We start from the raw sequence: 24,929 nt of genomic DNA on the forward strand, positions 1-24,929 counted from the left end.
GGCAGAGAGCGCCAGTGCTTGGCTGAGGCCTCGCCGCCCGAAAAAAACATACCAGAGCGGGGGGCTGTTATATTCATTCACCGAAGAAATCAAAAATCTTCCGGGGGCAAAATTAGTCTTTGGCGATAGCGCAAAAGCGGCAATAGCGAATTGGCCGCCGGTTTGACCCTTCAGTCAGCGAGCCGCTGTGCGGTATCGCTGGAGACCAGTCTCGCCCTCCTCCCTCCACGGCTGTATTACTGGTTTGCCTTTTAAGTGCTGCATATTTACTATCAATTTATTTGACAGATGCATCAATCGCCAAAGAAACCCATCTCCCTGTTAGCAGGTAATTTGGAGGCTTGCAGTAAAGAATTGTATTTGGAAGGACAAGTCAGCCCAGAATGATTTACACTGAAGAAATCACGTCCTCACATCCATTTAGCTGGAGGTGCCCCACCTCTGAGTGGAATAAATGACTACTTTTCCATCTCATCTCGATGCTGCCGCAGCATAAATTTAACTAATGTAACTGCTTCTGACGCCGAGTAAATGGCCCCTTTTAAGTTAATGAAACCCTTGACAGTATTGACACATTGAGAATGTACTGCTTTCAGGCGCTGGGCGTCTGGCTCCAGTCCTCCGTGAGCACCCTCACGATAGTTTGCAGCTCAGACTGAGACCCTTCCCAGACGGTCTATGAAGCCATTCTCCTGATGCAGATGCGATGCAGAAGTCAAACAAGTGATTAGGCGTGAAATTGTGTTGGCAGCCCAAGCCCTCAGCAACTCATTACCCATAGCCAATAAACAAACCGGTCTCCTCGAGCTGACCTTCCTGCAGCACCAAAGCGCCACACTAGTTCGCGATGTGACAGTCCGAGCTCCCGTGCAGGTCATTGTGACTCTGCGCTGTCGCCAGCCTGCGATCACCACGACTGCAGCGCAGTTAGAAGCCCCCTCTACTTGGCCCTAACAATTTAGGAAGATAGGAACAGGAGACGGCCATTCAATGAGATCACGACTAATCTGTATCTTAACTCCATCTGCCCGCCTTGGTTCCGTATCCCTTAATACCCTTACTTAACAAAAATCGATCAATCTCAGCTTTGAAACTTTCAATTGACCCCCAACCTCAACAGCTTTTTTTTTTGCGTGGGGGCGGGATGAGTTCCAGATTTCCACTGCCCTTTGTGAAGAAGTACTTCCTGAAGTCACCCTGAACACCTGGCTCTAATTTTAAGGTTAGACCCCCTTGCTCTGGACTCCCCGACCAGAGGGAATCATTTCTCCCCATCTACCCAATAAATCCTTTAATCATCTTAAACACCTCAATTAGATCATCCCTTAATCTTCTTTACTCGAGGGAATACAAGACTAGTCTATGCAACCTGTCCTCATAATTTAACCCTTTTAGCCCCGGAATCATTCTGATGAATCTGCCCAGCAAAGACCTACTATGTCAGTGAGGCATTTATCCAGTCTCCACACCCGCCATCCTGTGGCCTCGCTGAGTGAGGCTGCCAATTTAAATCCAATTAGTGCCAAATGAGGGCAGTTTGTGCTGTGGGTCCATGCTGATTAGGAACCAGATTGAAGCTACCCCAGCTCGTTTCAGTGTGAACCTTTATGGCCAGTAGAAAGAGCAAGCTTTCATCCCGAGACATTCTCATGAGATCAAACTCCTTTTGTGAAAGTGCTGCCATTTCCCAGCTCTGTATACCTCTATATATGTTTCAGTCAGAAACACTGAAAGAGAAAGCATTGCTCTCTCTGCACTGCAAGGCCCAATCTTGGCTATATCTACTGATTAGTACCATGAAGCAACAGATCATTGCAGCTGCAACCATGATTAACCTGTGGCCACCGTCAGCCTGGCCTCGTCGGTACTGACTCTGCTTATTGATACATCCTTGAAACGGCCCACATTGAGCAGGCACACTGATAAATACAGTGACAACCCAAGCACTGTGCTCACTCAAATATCCGCTTTGCAATGGTGCCCATTGGGATGGTGTTCACTGATGGACCATGGTAGCACTACACGGTGATTGTGCCCACTGACTATCTCACAAGGGGACAGTTGATCATTGTCAGACGCACAGTGTGCAGAGGGGCAGCACTAGAGGAATGACCCTGGAGACAGTGCAGACACACTCTTTCCTCTTCTGATTATGTACAGACAGCAGTTTAATGGCCTCATTGCTCTGGCTGTCTCCTATAATACAGGAGACTCGCAGGACTCCGCTGGTCTACTGGGAGTGGAGTGTGTGTGTGAGCACAGGCCTGGTATCACCTTACAGCAGGTGTGTGTGCGAGAGTGCAGTAATGTTTCACTAAATGTGCCATCATATACTCTCAGTAAAAATACAGTCAGCGTGTGAACAGCAGGTGTTCACTCAGTATGCAGTTATGTTACAGTAAATGTGCAGGCAAACATCTACTCTGGGTAATGTGTACCCAAACACTCACACCCTGCGTGTTTGTAGACCAACTGTGGCATTACAGCATGTGTTTAAGTACAGATGTCGAGTAAGTGTGCAACACACATCCAGTCAGATTCCAGTAAGTGTGTAGACACACACACCTGTAGTCACAATACTGTAATACACTAGCAATCACAATACATGAGTACACACAAACTAGTCATAGAATCATAGAATGATACAGCACAGAAGGCAGCCATTCGGTCCATTGTGCCTGCTCTTTGAAAGAGCTATCTAATTAGTCCCATTCCCCTGCCCTTTCCCTAATCATGATAGTACCATAACTGTGCAACCCATCTCCATTCATTTTGTTGCTCACCATCAAGTTCATTTTCAAATTATATTTGGTGGGGATTTTTGTACAGTTGTCAACTGCTCCCTTTTCAAGCGAGCAGACAGCTTTCCAACCCCTGTCCGCACTTGAGCGGTACTGCATCAGCTTGCATGTTGCCCTCTTGCCAGATTTGCAACAGATTTCAGAAGCGGAGCTGACCCAGGATGCACAGAGGCCCTTCAGTGGTAAATCCGTGCAACAGATGGGGCGGCTTCTGGGAAGCAGAGGAGTGTGGGTATTGCTGCTGCCATACTCAGGTGGGATTAACAAATGGAACAGCATCGCTGGAAGGGAGCAGCTGGTCGGGAACAGCGGCCTCCTGTTTGCTTTTTGTGCCCTTCAAACCTGAGCCTCTCAGACTCCTGTCAGTCCAGGTTGACTGGTTGGTCAGCCTTTGACCCCATGGCTGTGATAGTGTTTACGCTGCCCGTCTTTGCTCTCTGCCACTTTCCAGGGTCGCCGGTCGCTGCTTGCCAGTTTAAAAATAGCTGTTCACTTTTTAAAGTGCTCATAGCACTTATATTGTATCAACTTGGTAAAAATTAGTGAGCAGGTATACTTGCAAGCACTTTGAGCACTTTAAAAATGAATAGCAAAGAACAGCCAGTGAGCCTGGGGGAAGGTTGAGGGGAGGGAATAGAAACAACAGCCAGTGAACCTGGGGGACGGTTGAGGGGAGGTGTAGTGTATGTACCTTTAAGAGAGAACTACTTTTACAGCTCCTGTATACTGTAGTACCGGCAGTGACCACACCTGTATATAAGCCTTGAGCATGCCTCTGTACTGTTAGTCTTTAGACTACCCTCCTCCGGTAAACACCTGTTGATTGTTAATTTACAGCCTCCGTCTAGTTATTGGAAAACATCATACTTTAAGAATCACGGATTCAACAGTGGCGACGAGGTCGATTCGAATCTACCTGCAACTCTGCATTTCCTTTCAAGGATTCGCTCCAGGAGGGCGGTGGAAGAAAGTCGAGGCCAGAAGCACGGGCGTCGACCACGAGCAACCGCCCAGTCATCCGGCACAGAGTGAACATCGCAGGGGAGGCTGTTGAGAGCTGGGCTTGGTTCTCCAGCCATGACGATCCAGCAACAGACTGGCAACAGGTACAGCGCAGACCCTTCCCGGACATCGGCGGCTGGAGCCGACCGACGGCACAGAAAAGGCCGAGCAGTGTTGACGGGGTAAGAGAGAGGGTGAAGCACACAGGGCGCAGCCGGGGGTTGGAAACCGAGCGGCGTCGACAGAAAACAAAAGAGAGAGGGTAAAGCAGCAGCCGGGTTCAGGACCGAGCGGCGGCAACGAGAGAGACGCACAGGAGAACGCGCAGAGCACAGCCAGGGCTCAAGGGCTGAACAGCGTCCGCGGGGGAAAGAAAGGAAAGCGCAGGAGACGCCATTTTGTGCCAGCGGAGAAGAAGGGAGAGCGCGGAAGATGCCATTTTAGACAGTTTAATCACACCCAGGGATGCCGAAGAGTGGCAGTATCACTGCGTTCGACAATGAAGTCGAAGATTGGGCGACATATGTAGAACGCATTGAGGTGTCCTGCAAGGCGAATGAAGTGCCAGATGCTAGGAAAGCACTGGTTTTGTTGAATTCCATGGGTGCAAAAACTTATGGCTTACTGCGAAACCTAACAACCCCAGAGAAGCCAGTGGATAAGAATTTCGAAAGCATAGTAGAAATCCTACAGGACCACTTAAACCCCACACCGCTGCTGATAGCAGAAAGATTTAAGTTCCACAAAAGGAACCAGCATAAAGACGAAAGTAATGCTGAGTACTTAACGGAACTGCGCAAGCTATCGAAACACTGCCAGTTTGGATTGGGACTAGCAGATACATTAAGGGACAAGTTTGTGTGTGGGCTTCAAAGTGAAGGAACCCAGAAACGGCTTCTATCAGAAAAGGATCTTACGCTGGACAAGGCTTTCAGCATGGCAGTATCACACAAAGCAGCCGCACGGGGCGCTGCAGAGATACAACGGAGACCGCAAGAATATGGCACCAATGAAATGTCATATGGAGCAGGGAAGTGTTATCGCTGCGGCAGAACAACACATGACCAGAAGGATTGTTGGTTCAAGGACCAAGTGTGCAGACAGTGGGGAAAAGCAGGACACATAGCAAGAGTCTGCAGATCAGGGAAGAAAATCAGCAGCAAGAAATCTCCACAGGAGAAGTACAAAAAGGTACATAAGGTGATGGACAGTAGTTCAGACGAACAGAAAAGTGATACAGACTCCGGAAGCAAGGAGCTGGGTTGTCTGAAACTACATAAGGTAATCAAAATGGAGGATCACCAGACTATCTGGGTCACGCTCAAGATAGATGGAGTCCAAGTGAAAATGGAATTGGACACAGGATCAGCCCTAACAGTCATAAACCAAAGGGACTACAAGCGGCTATTTTCACATATACCCTTGAAAGCTACAGAGATTGTCTTGAAGACGTACACGGGGCAAAAAGTCTACCCCAAAGGAAAAATAAGGGTGAACGTGATATACAAAGGCCAGGAAATACCTAAAATGGACCTATATGTATTGCCAGATGAAGGACCACCACTACTAGGACGTGAATGGATCCGGAAGATACAATTAGATTGGCATTCCATACAGGCACTGAAGGTTGAGGCCAAAAAGGATGACGACGTCACACCTGGACGACTGTCAAAAATGCTAACTGACGCACAAGAAGTGTTCCAGGAGGGACTCGGAACACTAAAAGGCATAACAGCGACGATTAAAATAGAGGAAAATGCAAGCCCAAGGTTTTTTAAGGCCAGACCGGTGCCTTATGCGATCCGACCAGCCGTCAAAGCAGAGCTGGAAGGGTTGGAACGTTCAGGAGTACTGTCCAAAGTAGACTGGAGCGAGTGGGCTACACCCATCATTCCTGTAATGAAGAGGTCGTTGAGTAATATGCCTGGGGAACCAAAGAAGGTCCGCATCTGTGGGGATTTTAAGGTGACAGTGAACCCAGTCCTTCACACGGTACAATATCCACTTCCACGGATTGAGGATATTTTCGCCTCGCTATCTGGAGGTAAACGCTTCACCAAAATTGATCTGGCCCAGGTGTACCTGCAAATGGAGGTAGAAGAAGCCTCGAAACAATACCTCATGATCAACACTCATAAAGGTCTCTACCAATACAACCGGCTGGTGTTCGGGGTAGCATCGGCTCTGGCTGTTTGGCAAAGGGCAATGGATCAAGTCCTGCAAGGGATTCCAGGGACCCAGTGTTATTTGGACGACATCCTGGTCACGGGCGAAAATGACAGTGATCACCTCGCCAACCTGGAGAAGGTGCTCACTAGATTAAAGGAATATGGGCTACGAGCTAATCGCCACAAGTGCGAGTTTTTCCAGAAGCAGATCTCGTATTGTGGCCACGTTATTGATGAACAGGGTTTACATAAGTCCCCTGAAAAGATTGAGGCAGTAGTCAAGGCTCCAGCACCGGAAAATGTGTCACAACTGAGGTCGTTCCTCGGGCTGGTGAACTACTACCATAAGTTCTTACCAAATTTGTCTACAGCATTACACCCACTGAACACCCTACTGCAAACGGGGGTACCATGGAAGTGGAATGACGAATGTAAACGAGCTTTCCAGAAGAGCAAAGAATTGATCACATCAAAAGAGGTGTTGGCCCATTTCAACCCAGCACTACCAATTCGGTTGGCATGTGATGCATCACCCTATGGTATTGGAGCGGTGCTGTCGCACAAATTCCCAGATGGGTTGGAGAGGCCAGTAGCCTTTGCGTCTCGGTCACTAACCTCAGCCGAGCGCAACTACGCCCAGATCGACAGGGAGGCCCTCAGCCTAGTATGGGGAGTAAAAAAATTCAACCACTATCTGCATGGGCAGAAGTTCACCTTGCTGACTGACCACCAACCACTTGTCTCCATCTTTAATCCAAAGAAGGGTGTTCCGGTGATGACTACACAACGGCTACAAAGATGGTCCCTTTTTCTAGGGGCGAACCAATATGAAATAGAGTATAAGGGCACAAAACAGCATGGAAACGCTGAAGGGCTATCACGCCCGCCACTGCCTACTGTGGAGGAAGCACCAGCAGTGGACCCTATCGAAATATTTTATTCGTCGATAATTGAACGATTGCCGGTAACTAACGCGGATATAGAGAAGGAGACCCGCAATGATCCGACACTGTCTCGGGTATATGATTTGACGGTGAAGGGATGGCCAACACATGGCGACTCACTGTTGCCAGCATTCTCATCCAGAAGAGAACAGCTGTCAGTATGCCAGGGGACAGTGATGTGTGGATCCCGAGTGGTAATTCCACCCAAGTTAAGGGAGAGAGAGCTCAGTGAGCTTCACGAAGGCCATCTGGGAGGGGTGAAAATGAAAAGCCTTGCTAGGGCTTATGTGTGGTGGCCGGGGATCGATCAACAAATCGAGGACCTAACAAAGAGCTGCTCAGGATGCCAGAAGGCCCAAAATGCACCACCACATGCCCCTCTACACCCATGGGAGTGGCCCTCCTCTCCATGGCAACGGGTGCATATTGATTTTGCTGATCCATTCATGGACTCAATGTTCTTAATAGCACTCGAAATGGCCTGAGGTGATCAAAATGTCCTCAACCACTACAGAGAAAACGATTGCAGTCCTATGGACCATAGTTGCCAGGAACTGCTTGCCAGAGCAGATTTGCTCTGATAACGGACCACAGTTTGTGTCCGAAGAGTTTCGGAAATTTATGAGAAGGAATGGGGTAAGGCATTACACATCCGCCCCCATCCAGCCACAAATGGATTGGCTGAGAAGTTCGTACAAACCTTTAAAAAGGCGATAAGGGCCATGTGCGATGATGAAATTCCACTACAGCATAAGGTGGACAATTTCCTGTTAGCCTACAGAAATGCGACACATGCAGTTACCAACCAGACCCCGGCCATGATGTTCTTTAACCGAAGGTTGAGATCTCGTCTGGATTTGCTCAGACCAAATGTGCGAAGAAATGTTGAGGATAAGCAATTCCAGCACATCAATGAAAAGCCGACAAGGAGCTTCAATGTAGGACAACCAGTCTTGGCCCACGACTACCGAACAGAGAAATGGCAACCCGGAACGATATGCACACGGCAGGGGCCATTAATGTACACAGTGGATGTCGGGATAACATTGTGAGACGCCACGTCGACCAGATCCTAGCGTTACAGGAACGAGTCAACCCCATGTCTCGCGTACCTGGGGATGAACCCGACATACCGGTTCATCTACCTCAGAAACAGTAGCAGCGGAACCTGATGAACTAACCGACGAAAGGGGGCCAGAATCGCCTCCGCACCAAGAGCAAGAACCTCAGGAAAGGCGCTATCCAGAAAAGATCAGGAAGCCGCCCCAAAGACTGAATCTATACATGGACTATTTCAGTTTAATGTGCATTTTAAAGTGTTAACTGTTATTTGAATGTTATGGGTACTGTTAATCTAAAAGGGGAGGAATTGTAGTGTATGTACCTTTAAGAGAGAACTACTTTTACAGCTCCTGTATACTGTAGTACCGGCAGTGACCACACCTGTATATAAGCCTTGAGCATGCCTCTGTACTGTTAGTCTTTAGACTACCCTCCTCCGGTAAACACCTGTTGATTGTTAATTTACAGCCTCCGGCTAGTTATTGGAAAACATCATACTTTAAGAATCACGGATTCAACAGCAGGGAATAGCAAAGAACAGCCAGCGATCCTGGGGGAAGGTTGAGGGGGGGGGGAGGGGAAAAAGGTGAAGACCACTAGTGAGGGTAGTGAAAGAAGAGAGGAAGAGGGAAATAGTGAGAGGTTAGGCAGCAGTGAGCAGGGAGGCTGAGGGGAGGCAAGGAACAAAAGAAAGAAGTTCAGACACCTAGGGAGATGAAGCGAGAGAGGAGCGCAGCCACATCTGGACACAGAAAGAGAGCAAGAGAAAGTGGTGAAGTGAAATATAGTGGGGCTTTCAGCTGCAGTGATTAATGCAGAATCATAGAAACCTGCAGAGAGAGAGAGGGGGAAAACTTGTGCAGCGTTAGAGAGAAAGGAGGAACTTACATTTAAACAGCAGCTATCACTATGAAATAAATTGTGTGCCACGAGAGATCACTTCACCTTTCAAACTTTCTAAATTCACCACTGCAAAAATGGACCTTTTTGTGTACTTCAATTTTTTTCCCCATAGTACAACTGGTGGAATATTGGGTGTAGCTGCAGCTTAAGTCACGACAAGTTCATATCCCACTGCACTCCCACTGTAACTACTTCTGTCCATGTGTCATACGTGAAGCCATTGCGATTTTAAAGTGCTAATTAAAAATCCTAAAATACAATGTAATAAAAAGGAATTGAACTTAATCAGTCATCTTGAAGCAGTGGCCTTGATTATGGGCCTTTACTTGGGGCTGGTTTTTAGTAGTGCACTGATTTTTGAGTTGTCTGCTTTTTTGAAGTTGTTCAGCAGCTTTTCCGTGTTTTGCAGGTTGATATATATGTTTTCCTGATCAGAATGAGAGATATCAGTGATGAAGAATTAAACATTCCATTGCATCAAACATTCCCAGGTCAGCTATAGCAGGTTAGATGCAGAATAAAGCTCCCTCTGCTCTTCCCTAACAATGTAGCTCAACCACAAGCTCAGAAGAACATGCTGACTTCACCAGAGTGACATTTTTCTATTTCCCATGCCAACCACATTCTGTCACCTCTCGGAGTGCAATTGCCAATTCAGTGCCAATTACGATTGAAACAGTGGGCCCACTAGCAATGAACCTGTGGCTCAAACTCATTTCACACAACACCCTTTTAGGCAGCAGGCAGGGACTTTCACCCCATCAGTCTGGACTGGATTTTAACCCAGGATCCAGTAGTGAAAGGGACACACAGCAATACATGTGCTCCTGAAGTCAGTTTCACTGTGCAGGATCCCGCACACAATCATGTTTCATTAAATATCTAATTACAAGCTTCCCATTCTTCTTTCATTGAGGTAAATCGATCGGTTTATTTTCCACTGAAAGTCGGGATGCGATCGGTCGAGGAGCCTGGTCCTGTGGGAAGGGCTGTGTTACAGTGAGCAGGAAATGGTCACCACAAGCCTGTGAACACCGAGGACCAGACTGGACTGGAGCTTCTCCGGAGACCCACTTTGTCCTCGGCTCCTGCTCCTTGACTCCTTTCTGCTCAGTTTCCAGCTCCACTTGTCCCTACACAGCAGCTGTTTTACTCAGTCAGAAAACACATTAAACAAGAAAGGATCAAGTAAAATCCCATTGGGTGCTGCACTGTAACATTGTGCCGTAATATGTCCAAGATAGAGATTACAATTTTGCGCCAATAAAATAAAGAACCAATTTAGCCTTCACTGCAACAAAACAATGAAATACTTGGTCATATTCAGTATTTTCAGCAAAGGAACCAGAGAGAGGCGGGGTCATAGAGAGGCAATGCTGCAAAATGTAACACTTTCAAAGAAAGTTGTTTCCCAAGGCCATTTTTTTTAACCAATTTGAAGTGCCAAAAAGTGGGAAGCAAACTAAAATAAGAGCAACTGAATAATTTTGAAAGTTGACTTTGAAGGGGAACATCCTACTCAATGGGTTCCAATTAGGCTAGTAACTCAGTGCAAGTGTTATTACAAAAATTGTTAACTTAAAAAAAGATTCTCACTTCCTGATGCCTCAGCTAGTTACGGCAGTGAGTGACTGAGGAAGGGCCCAGGTTCAAGGAGGCAGGTGGCACGACAATTAGCCAGAGTTCCTGTTCCTGACTGCTATCCAGCGACCCATGCTCGAAAAGCGTGCACAGAGTTTGGGTGGGAATGGGACCAGTGATGGACTAGCCTGACAACATTTGCTGTCTAGGCTCACACACAAAATAAAATTGAGCAGCATAGCTTGAGCGACAAGCACCCGAGGGACTGTGGCCCAGTAAAGAGTCAATGTCTTCAGTGGAGGAGATGGGGAGGGGAAATAACTGGCAGAGAGTAGGAGGGAGAAAAAATAAATATGTCACACACCTCAGCAAAAGCTGCACAGTCAGCACTCCCCACACAGTCAAATAACACAGCTAATAGTCAGAAAGCCATGAGAAGTACACAGGGTGTGTACTTACTGTTCACTTTTTTTTTTAAACTACTTTAATAATGAACCTTCTACTGGACTCAATGTCCACTCCCTCCACCACTGGCGCACTGTGGCTTCAGTGTGTACCATCTACAAGATGCACTGCAGCAACTTGCCAAGGTTACGTCAACAGCACTTCCAAAACCTGCGACCTCTATGCCAGAGAAGAACAAGAGCAGCAATGTTGTGGGAAAACCATCACCTCCAAGCTGCCTCCAAATCAAAGTCACACACCATCCTGGCTTGGAAATATATCGCTGTTCCTTCATCTTCCCCGAGTTAAAATCCTAGAACTCCCGACCTAACAGAACTGTGAGAGTACATTCACCACACGGTCTGCAGTGGTTCCAGAAGGCCCACCACCACTCAAGAGTGATTGGGGATGGGCAATAAATGCCGGTCTTGCCAATCACGCCCATATCCTAAGAATACATTAAAAAAATGGAAAATTATGTTTCCGATACTCTTACTGAAATCCCAGTGAGACTAACACTGAATTACTGTCTATCACAAATACTGAGAAACATAGAAGATAGGAGCAGGAGTAGGCCATTCGGCCCTTCGAGCCTGCTCCGCCATTCAACGAGATCATGGCTGATCATCCAAACCCTAGCACCCGGTCCCTACACCGACAGCCATCCCACCCAAGCCCTATCCCGTAACCCCACGTATTTAATCCCCCCTAACACTAAGGGCCAATTTTAATTTTTAATTTTTTTATCATGGCCAATCAACCTAACCCGCACATCTTTGGACTGTGGGAGGAAACCGGAGCACCCGGAGGAAACCCACGCAAACACGGGGAGAATGTGCAAACTCCACACAGACAGTCACCCGAGGCCGGATTTGAACCCGGGTCCCTGGCGCTGTGAGGCAACAGTGCTAACCACTATGCCACCATGATAGATAGACACACAGAAAAAGAGATTGAGATGGAGTGAAATACAAGAGAACGAGGGGATGAAAACAACATTGGATCATGATTCCAGGGGTTGCAATCCCGAACAGCCCCAGGGCAAGGCCCAGATCTAGGATATTTTTAGGTACAATGTATTTCCTCAGACTCCTTGTCTGACCTGGAGCCTGTCGATGGGACCCACATTCGTCCTTGTGGATGCAGGTAGGCTTCATAGAATAGAATCATGCAGCACAGGAAGAGGTTATTTGGCCCATCGTGCCTGTGCTGGCTCTTTGGTAGAGCTATCCAATTAGTCCCACTCCCCTGGTCTTTCCCCATAGTGTTGTCATTTTTTCCCCTTCAAATATTCTTGTACTGGGTGTACCAGTTGCCATTGAATGGCTGCCTCCCCTTCTATTGCCAGGACTAGGAACTAGGGAGTCCCCGGCTCCCATCCCGTCCCCCCCTTGACCCGTCATTTGCCTTGTAAGGGACAATGGGAAGCTGTGCCCTTTACAAATCAATGTGGAAATTCCCAGAAACAGCCCAAGGTAACTGGGTCGCTGTCATTTCCGTGGGGGTCCTGCTGGAGCTACGGTGGGGGCGAGTGGGACACCAGGGGAATTTTGGGACCACTGAGATGGTCAGGGAAAGTAGGTGACAGCGACAGGAGGAATCATTTCATAAAACCAGATTTAAAGTCCGAGATAGAAGCTCCGAGCACCCTGAAACATCTTACCTGCCCAGGGATCTCTTCGACCACAAGTGAGGCACAGTCTCAACCTCGGTAAGACACACCCAGCTACAAACACAGTCACAAGCCTTACAAAAATCCAGGGAATCACAAGCGCCAGAGGCAAGGTAATAAGATCACGGCAAGTTGACAAGACTAAAACTGAGCAAATGCTATTTGAATCACCAGGAAAAGTGAGATTTAATGCCCACCATACCATTTTAAATGCATATCAAAATAAAAGGGCATAAGGAGCGATTCTTGAATCTAGTGCTCCCAGGGAAAACTGCTCAGGATATCACAAGCCCAAAGTCCATCTCCCAACCAGGCTCTCTAACCTCAGAATATCACAGGCTCACAGTCCTCCATCTCCCGAACAGGCTCTGAGATCAGGATATCACAGGCCCACAGTCCCCCATCTCCCAACCAGGCTCTCTAACCTCAGAATATCACAGGCTCACAGTCCCCCATCTCCCGAACAGGCTCTGAGATCAGGATATCACAGACCCACAGTCCCCCATCTCCCGAACAGGCTCTGAGATCAGGATATCACAGGCCCACAGTCCCCCATCTCCCAACCAGGCTCTGAGATCAGGATATCACAGGCCCACAGTCCCCCATCTCCCAAACAGGCTCTCTAACCTCAGAATATCACAGGCCCACAGTCCCGCATCTCCCAACCAGGCTCTGAGATCAGAATATCACAGGCCCACAGTCCCCCAGCTCCCGACCAGGCTCTGAGATCAGGATATCACAGGCCCACAGTCCCCCATCTCCCAACCAGGCTCTCTCACCGCAGAATATCACAGGCCCACAGTCCCCCATCTCCCGACCAGGCTCGGAGTTCAGGATATCACAGGCCCACAGTCCCCCATCTCCCGAACAGGCTCTGAGATCAGAATATCACAGGCCCACAGTCCCTCACCTCCCGACCAAGCTCTGAGATCAGGATATCACAGGCCCACTGTCCCCCATCTCCCAACCAGGCTCTGAGATCAGGATATCACAGACCCACAGTCCCCCATCTCCCGACCAGGCTCTGAGATCAGGATATCACAGGCCCACAGTCCCCCATCTCCCGACCAGGCTCTGAGATCAGGATATCACAGGCCCACTGTCCCCCATCTCCCAACCAGGCTCTGAGATCAGGATATCACAGGCCCACAGAACCCCATCTCCCGACCAGGCTCTGAGATCAGGATATCATAGGCCCACAGTCCCCCATCTCCCAACCAGGCTCTGAGATCAGGATATCACATGCCCACAGTCCCCCATCTCCCGACCAGGCTCTGAGATCAGGATATCACAGGCCCACAGTCCCCCATCTCCCAACCAGGCTCTGAGATCAGGATATCACAGGCCCACAGTCCCCCATCTCCCAACCAGGCTCTGAGAACAGGATATCACAGGCCCACAGTCCCCCATCTCCCAAACAGTCTCTGCGATCAGGGTATCACAGGCCCACAGTCCCCCATCTCCCGACCAGGCTCTGAGATCAGGATATCACAGGCCCACAGTCCCCCATCTCCCGACCAGGCTCTGAGATCAGGATATCACATGCCCACAGTCCCCCATCTCCCGACCAGGCTCTGAGATCAGGATATCACAGTCCCCCATCTCCCGACCAGGCTCTGAGATCAGGATATCACAGGCCCACAGTCCCCCATCTCCCGACCAGTCTCTGAGATCAGGATATCACAGGCCCACAGTCCCCCATCTCCCGACCAGGCTCTGAGATCAGGATATCACATGCCCACAGTCCCCCATCTCCCAAACAGGCTCTGAGATCAGTATATCACAGGTCCACAGTCCCCCATCTCCCAACCAGGCTCTGAGATCAGGATATCACAGGCCCACAGTCCCCCATCTCCCAACCAGGCTCTGAGATCAGGATATCACAGGCCCACAGTCCCCCATCTCCCGACCAGGCTCTGAGATCAGGATATCACAGGCCCACAGTCCCCCATCTCCCGACCAGGCTCTGAGATCAGGATATCACATGCCCACAGTCCCCCATCTCCCGACCAGGCTCTGAGATCAGGATATCACATGCCCACAGTCCCCCATCTCCCAACCAGGCTCTGAGGTCAGGATATCACAGACCCACAGTCCCCCATCTCCCGACCAGGCTCTGAGATCAGGATATCACAGGCCCACAGTCCCCCATCTCCCGACCAGGCTCTGAGATCAGGATATCACAGGCCTACAGTCCCCCATCTCCCAACCAGGCTCTGAGATCAGGATATCACAGGCCCACAGACCCCCATCTCCCGACCAGGCTCTGAGATCAGGATATCACAGGCCCACAGTCCCCCATCTCCCAAACAGGCTCTGAGATCAGGATATCACAGGCCCACAGTCCCCCATCTCCCAAACAGGCTCTGCGATCAGGGTATCACAGGCCCACAGTTCCCCATCTCCCGACCAGGCTCTTAGATCAGGATATCACAGGCCCACAGTCCCCCATCTCCCAACCAGGCTCTGAGATCAGGATATCACAGGCCCACAGTCCCCCATCTCCCAAACAGGCTCTGCGATCAGGGTATCACAGGCCCACAGTCCCCCATCTCCCGACCAGGCTCTGAGATCAGGATATCACAGGCCTACAGTCCCCCATCTCCCGACCAGGCTCTGAGATCAGGATATCACATGCCCACAGTCCCCCATCTCCCGACCAGGCTCTGATATCCGGATGTCACATGCCCACAGTCCCCCATCTCCCGACCAGGCTCTGATAGCAGGATATCACAGGCCTACAGTCCCCCATCTCCCGACCAGGCTCTGAGATCAGGATATCACATGCCCACAGTCCCCCATCTCCCAAACAGGCTCTGAGATCAGTATATCACAGGCCCACAGTCCCCCATCTCCCAACCAGGCTCTGAGATCAGGATATCAAAGGCCCACAGTCCCCCATCTCCCAACCAGGCTCTGAGATCAGGATATCACAGGCCCACAGTCCCCCATCTCCCAAACAGGCTCTGAGATCAGGATATCACAGGCCCACAGTCCCCCATCTCCCAAACAGGCTATGAGATCAGGATATCACAGGCCCACAGTCCCCCATCTCCCGACCAGGCTCGCTTGAAGCACCAGATTGCAGAGCCACCAATCCTCAATTCAACAATGAAACAAATGTCTGAGTCTGAAAGGGGAATTGTATGAAATCCTTACCTTCAGAGCCTCCACCTTCTTGTCTAAGAGCTTCTCGATATCACCAGCCACTCTTTCCACCAGCGTGTTGGCAATGTTTTCTTTGATTTCAAATAGATGTTTATGGTCATCATACAGCTGGTTAGGAGGAAGAATCAAAGAGATGGTGAACCAGGGGAACATTTTCAGAGATCAAGTCATGGACATTGACACATAATACCAGACAACCTTAATGTGGACAGAACAAAGCTGGTAAATGAGAAGGAACTGAGGGATCAGACAATGGATACCAAGAGCTGGAAGCATCACCGCCCAGTCACTGTCACTACTGCAGAGAGAGGCACTTTCAGTGAAACAATTAGGAGAGTAATGGTTTGAGATTGACCAGGGGGATTAACCTTCTTCTGTCAACAAGTGTGCTCAGCTATAGATTCAACTGGAATACAAGGCTTGCAGGTGCAAGTACTAGCTGGCTGTGAGAAAGTGATTTGATCAAAGATTGCAAGATTATGAAGAGAACTTTCAAAACACCTCATCTCAATAATAGAAAAAAAGCAAAGACAAGAGAAGGCAAACTGTTCTAATTACAGGGGAACAGCAGATATAAATGAGCAAGTGAGGAGCAAGTCCTGAGGGAAGTCAGGTGGAACTTTTTCATCAAAAGGTGATAGAGCTGTGGGTAAGTCACAGGGAGGCAGGCAACAGAAATGGGTCAGAGAAACATTTGACAGCTTTCTGGAGAGAGAAGGAATTGAAGGTGGGCAGGTGATATTGATCTATGAAAAACAACAGGTCTGTTTACCTTAATAGTATTTTCTTATTCCTAAAATATAATGTTCTGCTTTATAAGGTGCTGGGAAGAATCACATGACCATCATTATTACTATCCCAAGATTCTTTTTAAGCAATCTATAAAATCACCAACCTTGCAGATTCAGCAAGTCAATGCCACTCCCCACCTCCTCTCTTTCTGCTGTTAATTACAGCTCCACAGATCTCTGTGACATTTGTGGACGCTGGGAGACAGACCAACAATTGCTGATGGTGACAGTTGTAACTAGTTCTGTTTCTATTATATTTTACACTATAAATGAAAGCTATTTGCAGGTATCATGCGTGGTGTTGAGAAGTAAAAATATACAATAGGTGCAGCTAAAGAGTATTTAATAACTATTACAGAGCACGGCACATAAGTATACGTGTATGGGGGGGATGTTGACCCAATCACCCCTGTGCTCGCTGACCTACATTGGCTCCAGGTTAAGCAACGCCTTGATTTTAAAATTCTCATCCTTGTTTTCAAATCCCTCCATGGCCTCGCCTTGCCCCTCCCTATCTCTGTAACCTCCTCCAGCCCTACAACCCTCCGAGAGATCTGCGCTCCTCCAATTCTGGCCTCTTGAACATCCCCAATTTTGATCGCTCCACCATTGGCAGCCGTGCCTTCAGCTGCCAAGGCCCTAAGCTCTGGAATTCCCTCACCAAACCTCTCTGCCTCTCTTTCCTCCTTTAAGACGCTCCTTACAACCTACCTCTTTGGTCATCTGCCGATATACCTCCTATGTGGCTCGGTGTCAAATTTGGTTTGATAGCGCTCCTGTGAAGCGCCTTGGGATGTTTTACTATGTTAAAGGTGCTATAAAAATACAAGTTGTTGCTGTTGGTAATTCAAATAGAGGCTAGATGATAGAGTGAAGAGTTAGTGTACTGAAAGGAATAATCTGTGATTAGCCAAATGTATTTTTCTCTCCCCTGACCTTTTTGTATAATTCTGTATAGGGTGTGTTGGTGTATAGGGTGGGCATGAATAATTGTGTATGGAATGTTCACTCGTGGAATTGTTTATAAAGGTATGCGTGTATAAAGTTTGTAGAGTATAAACATTTATAGGGTTGGAGTATGGGGGTGTGTGTATAGGTTGTGTGTTAGGACGCTTGTGCATATACAGTTTAACATTGTGTGCATATAGGATTTGTGTAGGGATGTAACTGTGTATAGGGTGGGCAGATATTAAACTGTGTATACGGTATGTAAAAGTGCATAGGATGTATGTGAGGGAGTGCGTGTGCATAGGACATACTTGCGGGTGTGTAGGATTTGTGCGGAGTGTATCTGCACATAGGGTATGTTTGCATGTGTGTACGTTGTTAGTGTATATAGGATATGTCTGCCTGTGTGTAGTGTGTTAGTGTGTGTAAGAGCATAAGAAATAAGAGCAGGAGTAAGCCATACGGCCCCTCGAGTCTGCTCTACCATTCAATAAGATCATGGCTGATCTTCGACCTCAACTCCACTTTCCTACCCAATCTCCATATCCCTTGATTCCCCTAGAGTCCAAAAATCTATCTATCTCAGCGTTGAATATACTCAAAGACTCAGCATGCACAGCACTCTGGGGCAGAGAATTCCAAAAATTCACAACCCTCTGAGTGAAGAAATTCCTCCTCATCTCGGTCTTAAATGGCCTACCCCTTATCCTGAGCCTATGCCCCCTAGTTCTAGACACTCCAGCCAGGGGAAACAACCTCTCAGCATCTATCCTTTAATCCCCCTCAGAATCTTGTATGTTTCAAATGAGATCACCTCTCATTCTCTTAAACTCCAGAGAGTATAGGCCCATTCTACAATCTCCCATCATAGGACAGCCCTCTCATCCCAGGAATCAATCTAGTGAACCTTCGTTGCACTGCCTGCAAGGCAAGTAGATCCTTCCTTAGATAAGGAGACCAAAACTGTGCACAGTACTGCAGGTGTGGGCTCACCAAGGCCCTGTACAATTGTAGCAAGACTTCCTTACTCTTATACTCCAAGCCCCTTGCAATAAAGGCCAACATGCCATTTGCCTTCCTTATTGCCTGATGTACCTGCAAGCTAGCTTTCTGTGTTTCTTGCACGAGGACACCCAAATCTCTCTGAACACCAACATTTGAAAGTTTCTCACCATTTAAAAAATATTCTGTTTTTCTATTCTTCCTACCAAAGTGAATAACCTCACATTTCCCTATATTATACCTTACTGCCCACTCACCGAGTCTATCTATATCCCTTTGCAGACTCTGTGTTCTTCTCACAGCTTACTTTCCCACCTAGCTTTGTATCATCAGCAAACTTGGATATATTACACTCGGTCCCTTCATCTAGGTCATTAATATAGATTGTAAATAACTGAGGCCCCAACACTGATCCTTGCGGCACCTCACTAGTTACAGCCTGCCAACCTGAAAAAGATCAGTTTATCTCTACTCTCTGTTTTCTGTCCGTTAACCAATCCTTTATCCATGCTACTATATTACCCCCAACCCCGTGAGCCCTAATCTTGTGTAATAACCTTTTATATGGCACCTTATCGAATGCCTTTTGGAAATCCAAATATACTACATCCACTGGTTCCCCTTTATCTACCCTGCTAGTTACATCCTCAAAAAACTCTAATAAATTTGTTAAACACGATTTCCCTTTCATAAAACCATGTTGACTCTGCCTAATCATGTTATGATTTTCTAAGTGCCCTAATACCACTTCCTTAACAATGGATTCCAGCATTTTCCCAATGAAGTCAGGCTAACTGGCCTGTAGTTCACTGTTTTTTCTCTCCCTCCTTTTTTGAATAGCGGTGTTACATTTGCGACCTTCCAATCCACTGGGACCGTTCTAGAATCTAGGGAATTTTGGAAGATCAAAACCAATGCATCCACTATCTCTTCAGCCACCTCTTTTAGAACCCTAGGATGTAGGCCGTCAGGTCCAGGGGATTTGTCGGCTTTTAGTCCCATTAGTTTCTCTAGTACTTTTTCTCTACTTATATTAATTTCGTTAAGTTCCTCACCCTCATTAGACCCTTGGTTCCCCACCATTTTTGGTATGCTTTTTGTGTCTTCTACTGTGAAGACAGATACAAAATATTTGTTTAACGTTTCTGCCATTTCCTTATTCCCTGTAATAATTTTTCCTGTCTCAGCCTCCAAGGGACCAACATTTACTTTTGCTACTCTTTTCCTTTTTACATACTTGTAGAAGCTCTTACAATCTGTTTTTATATTTCTTGCTAGTTTTCTCTCTATTTTCCTTTTTATCAAATTTTTGGTCAACCTTTGCTGGTTTCTGAAACTCTCCCAATCCTCAGGCTTCCTATTATTCTTTGCAACATTATAAGCTTCTTCTTTCAATCTAATGCTATCCAATATAGGATATATCTGCCTGTGTGTAGGATGCACGTAGGGTGTAATTATGTATAGGGTTTGAGTAAGGGCATGTGTACAGGGCTTGTGCAATGATGTGTGTAATGAATTTGTGTAGAGGTATGCGACGTAGGGTTTGCATAGGGTTGTGTGTGTAAGGTTTGTGTAGGACTGTTTTTATCGCATTTGTATTGAAGGTGTGCATAGAGTGCTTGTGCAAGGGTGTGTGTGAATAGGGTTTGTGCAGAGCTGTAATTGTGTATAAGGTTTGTACAGGAGTGTGTGTAAGGGTGTACATATAGTGGTCGATTTAAACTCAGGTGCGGGCAATTGTCGGGTTCCCCGAATTTCGTGATTCCCACACAAATCTAAATGGATGTGTGAGATTGATGCAATTTTAACTCAATTGCCAATTCATTTCCAACGTGTGGGAAGTCTTTGCAAATGGGTTTTTCATGACTGCAAGTCCCCTCCGATAACATCATCATTGCTGCTGCATTTAAGGTCCACAGCAAGCCTTGCTTCCTCTGCAGGCTTCCAAGCTTTCCCCTTATGATGGCACAGGAGCCTGCAGGAACAATGGCCAGCGGGAGGGCAAGAGCTACGCCTAAATTTGGAGGCATCACTGCAGGCATTGTTGGATGGGGCTAGGGCCCACAGGGAGGTCCTGTTCCCTTCTTCAGGGAGGAAGAGGCCTCCCAGTCAGACCAAGGCTGTGTGGCTGCAGGTGGCCGGGGAAGTCAACTCCTTGCGGCTCACACGGCGCACCTGGATGCAGTGCAGGAAAAGATTCCATGACCTTCATCACACTGGAAAAGTAAGTATGAAGTTTCCATCACCCCCAATCTGATCCCCATTGCCTTTCCTCACCAGCACTCAGCTTTAGCAATCTCTTCCTCCACATCCCACTTGACACTCACATCCATGCACCCTTACCCATTCCCTCTCTCTCTATGCTCACATTCACCTAACTATTCGACCATGCAGCCCTCACACTCCCTCTCACTCTGATGCTTTGAACACAACTGACAACACACAGGGAGGGCTCTTGGTCTTGCAACCTCACTCCATCTTTGTCTCCTTCTAATTATCTATGCTATGCAATCTCTACACTCACTCCTTCATTCTTACTCAACCTCCACTTGTCTCCCTCATTGCAGGAGAAGAGAGCTCACAGCAGGAGAGAGCGAGCCAGGACAGGAGGAGGGCCGCCCTCATTAGCCCAGCTCACCCCCTGGGAGGAAGCCGTCCTGGAGATTGTCGGGGCTGACGGAGATGCGGAAGTTGGGGAAGGACAGACAGGTGCATCCCCGCAAGCTGGTGACAGAATAGTTTTCCATCTCTCCCACTGACATTGCATGAGTCGCTGATAATGATTCTGAAGCTACATCATATGGACTTATGATCATCTGCAAAATGCAATGTGCATGTAACCTTGGCATCACATCTCTAACTTTTTCCTTGGCTCCCCCACAGGACCATCGAGAGCCCCCGTCCCCACTGTGCAGGAGGAAGAGCCTGAGATTCCAGACTCCTCAGAGGAATCTGCAACCTCTGAGGGCGGAGTGTCAGCAGAAATAAGCGCACCCAGCACCAGCGCAGACACTCACACCTCGGTGGGACCTTCGGGACATAGAGTAGTGTTGTCACCTGGTGTATCACAGCTCACAAGTGAGCATCAGCAGATTGTGGAGACAGGGACAGCAGTGGAGAGTCCTCGTCGGAGGGCACAGGACTCTGCCAGCTCGGCTCAGCTGCATGTCGACCCTCTGCCTCTGGGTCCATCCATAAGATCAGAGGTGATGGAACTCCATGCACAGATGCAGGAGTCTCTGGCAGGTTTTGTCTCCAGGGTTGCTGCGAGTGTGGAACGAATGGAGGAGTCCATTGCTAACATGAGCAGGTCCTTTGTGGAGTCAGTGGCGCATGAACGCATCAACACGGAAAGGATGGCTACCTACGTGGAAATGATTGCTGCCTCCATGGTAAGGCTGGCTACCGTAGAGGAGAGGATGGCTACGGTAGAGGAGAGGAGGGCTACGGCCATGGAGGAGGTTAGTCGCCAGGGTATGGAAAACATGATGAGTGTTCAGAATAGAATAACATCTCTTGAGGAGCGATGGGCATCTATTGAACAGAGAAACCAGACCTTCATGGAAGTCCTTCTGAGTAGGACTGCCATTGTAGATACAGGTCCCCATGGCCCCCCTGATGTGCAGCAAAGTGCTCTCAAGCCACTTGCAGGTGCGGAGGGGGAGCTGACCCATGAGAGGGAGGTTGGTGGCAGGCCTCAAGGAAGTGGGGGTTCCTCTCCAAGCATTCACACTTCCATGCCACTGCAGAGCCCTCGGTCAGAGGCCCGCCGGAGTCCACACCCAAGTGAGATAGACGTCTCAACCTCTGCACAGCCGCAGGAGCAGCAGACTGCTGATGAGCCCTCATAGGCTTGCCACCCCAGAGGACGCCCACCAAAGGTGTCGAGACAGGAGCAGCAGGAAAGTGAGCAAGGGGCCTCCACATCTGCTGAAGCCATAGGGGAACCACTATGTAGGAGCATGCGTAAGAGGAAAATAAAGCACAAGTAGTCACAAGGGTAGTCACTTGGGTGAAATGTTGTGTATATTGTAAAAATGCCATCAGTTGGTTCTTGTGCATAAAAATTCTGATGGCAACTGTTGCAGTTCTGGCGTGTGTCATTTTGCGAATGGGGCTTCCACGTTGAGGGCTTAGGATTACTTGCAGTTGTCAGGATTATTACATCCGTGTGTTAATGGAGACACGGAATGCAGGAGTTGGTTTAACAAGTCTTTACTGAATGGAGACAATCTGGAAACTGAAACGACAGAAGGCTGCTAGCGACTTTTTATACAGGGGTGGTCACTGCCAGTACTGCAGTCTGAGACCAGTTATTCTCTTAAAGGCACACATACACAACAATTCCTCCCCTTTTAGATAAACAGTACATAACATTCATTTAACAAATAAATGATAACTAATTACAATCACAATTAGGGTTGCTAGATACATTGGTTGAGGTTAATCAATTATAAGTTCAGTCTTTGAGGAGGCTTCCTGATTCTGTCTGGATAACGCCTCTTTGGGGTATCAAGTTCTTCTGGCAAGGTTGAGTCGGGATCAATGTCGTTGTTTGGTTCATCTGCTTCCAATATCACCGATTCTGCAGTAGATGCAATTGGTACGTCGGTTTCATCGCCAGGTGTATCAGATCGTGGTGTGGAGTTGACGTTTTCCCGTGACTCTAGAATCTGGTCAGCATGGCGTCTTACAATGCTCTCTCCAACGTCCACGGTATACATTAGAGGTCCTTGCCGTGTACAGATCGTTCCTGGCTGCCATTTCTCTGTGCGGTAGTCCCGGGCCAAAACTGGCTGACCTATCTTAAAACTCCTGGTCGGTCTTTCATTCATATTCTGAAACTACCTGTTCTCCACATCTCTTCTGATGTTCGGCTTAACCAAATCCAAGCGGCATCGTAGTCTTCGATTGAAGAACATCATGACAGGAGTTTGGTTGGTAACCGCATGTGTCGCATTCCGGTAGGCAAACAAGAAGTTGTCCACCTTGTGTTGTAGGGGTATATCTTCATTACACATTGCCTTGATAGCCTTCTTGAATGTTTGAACAAACCTCTCAGCCAATCCATTAGTGGCTGGATGATATGGGGCAGATGTGTAATGCTTAACACCATTGTTCTTTAAGAACCTCCGGAACTCTTCAGACACAAACTGTGGTCCATTGTCAGAGCAAATCTGGTCAGGCAGCCCATTCCTGGCGAATATGGTTCGTAAGACTGTAATAGTTTTTTCTGTGGTGGTTGAGGACATTTTTATTACCTCTGGCCACTTTGAATGTGTATCCACCGCAATTAAAAACATCGAGTCCATGAAGGGACCAGCAAAATCAATGTGCATCCTTTGCCATGGAGATGAGGGCCACTCCCATAGATGTAGAGGGGCTTGTGGTGGGGCGTTTTGGACCTTCTGGCATCCTGTACAGCTCTTGTTCATCTCTTCGATTTCTCTATCGATTCCCGGCCACCACACAAACGCTCTAACTAAGTTCTTCATTTTTACCCCTCCCAGATGGCCCTCATGAAGCTCATTGAGCACTCTATCCTTCAATTTGGGTGGAATTACTACTCTGGATCCACACATCAAGGTTCCTCTGCACACTGACAGCTGTTCTCTTCTCGGCGAGAATGCTGGCAGCAGTGGTTCGCCATGTGCTGGCCATCCCTTCACCATTAAATCATAGACCCGGGATAGTGTCGGGTCATTTCGTGTTTCCTTTTCTATGTTTGCATTCGTCACAGGGAGACATTCGACTATGGCCGAGTGGAATATCTCCATTGGATCCACTGCAAGTTCTTCTTCCACCGTCGGCAACGGTAGGCACGACAATCCATCAGCATTCCCATGCTGTTTAGTTCCTTTGTACTCGATGTCATATTGGTGTGCCCCTAGGAAAAGGGACCACCTCTGTAGCTGTTGTGCTGTCATTATCGGTACGCCCTTCTGAGGGTTGAAAATGGAGACAAGAGGTTGATGATCAGTTATTAGAGTAAATTTCTGACCGTGCAGGTAGTGATTGAACTTCTTCACCCCCCACACTAGGCTGAGGGCCTCTCTGTCAATCTGGGCGTAGTTACGCTCGGCTGAAGTTAACGAGCATGACGCAAAAGCTATCGGCCTCTCTAAACCATCAAGGAATTTATGTGACAGTACCGCCCCAACGCCGTAGGGAGACGCATCACACGCCAGCCTTATCGGTAGTGATGGGTTGTAGTGAGCCAATACTTCTCTTGAAGTGATTAAGTCCTTACTCTTCTGAAAGGCCCGCTTACACTCATTGCTCCATTTCCATGCTACTCCCGTTCGTAGTAGGGCGTTCAGTGGGTGCAGAATTGTGGACAAATTCGGTAAAAACTTATGGTAGTAATTCACCAATCCGAGGAATTACCTCAGTTGCGACACATTTTCAGGCGCTGGGGCCTTAAAAACCGCTTCAACTTTGTC

The 24,929-nt window shown here is 48.0% G+C and overlaps 1 protein-coding gene across 1 annotated transcript in view; it reads right to left on the reverse strand.

Annotated features, from left to right (window-relative positions):
• Nucleotides 1-24,929, reverse strand: part of LOC147110843 (voltage-dependent calcium channel subunit alpha-2/delta-2-like) — a 2,842,873-nt gene that overhangs the window by 2,587,124 nt on the left and 230,820 nt on the right. Inside the window, exon 3 of the mRNA XM_085999971.1 lies at nt 15,737-15,853. Within this exon, the coding sequence (XP_085856097.1) occupies nt 15,737-15,853 (117 nt within the window). The remainder of the gene's footprint in view (nt 1-15,736; nt 15,854-24,929) is intronic.

Source organism: Somniosus microcephalus, chromosome 11 (genome assembly GCF_052327205.1).
Source record: "Somniosus microcephalus isolate GS21.2 chromosome 11, FLI_Smic_1.0, whole genome shotgun sequence".
Taxonomy (NCBI): Eukaryota; Metazoa; Chordata; class Chondrichthyes; order Squaliformes; family Somniosidae; genus Somniosus; species Somniosus microcephalus.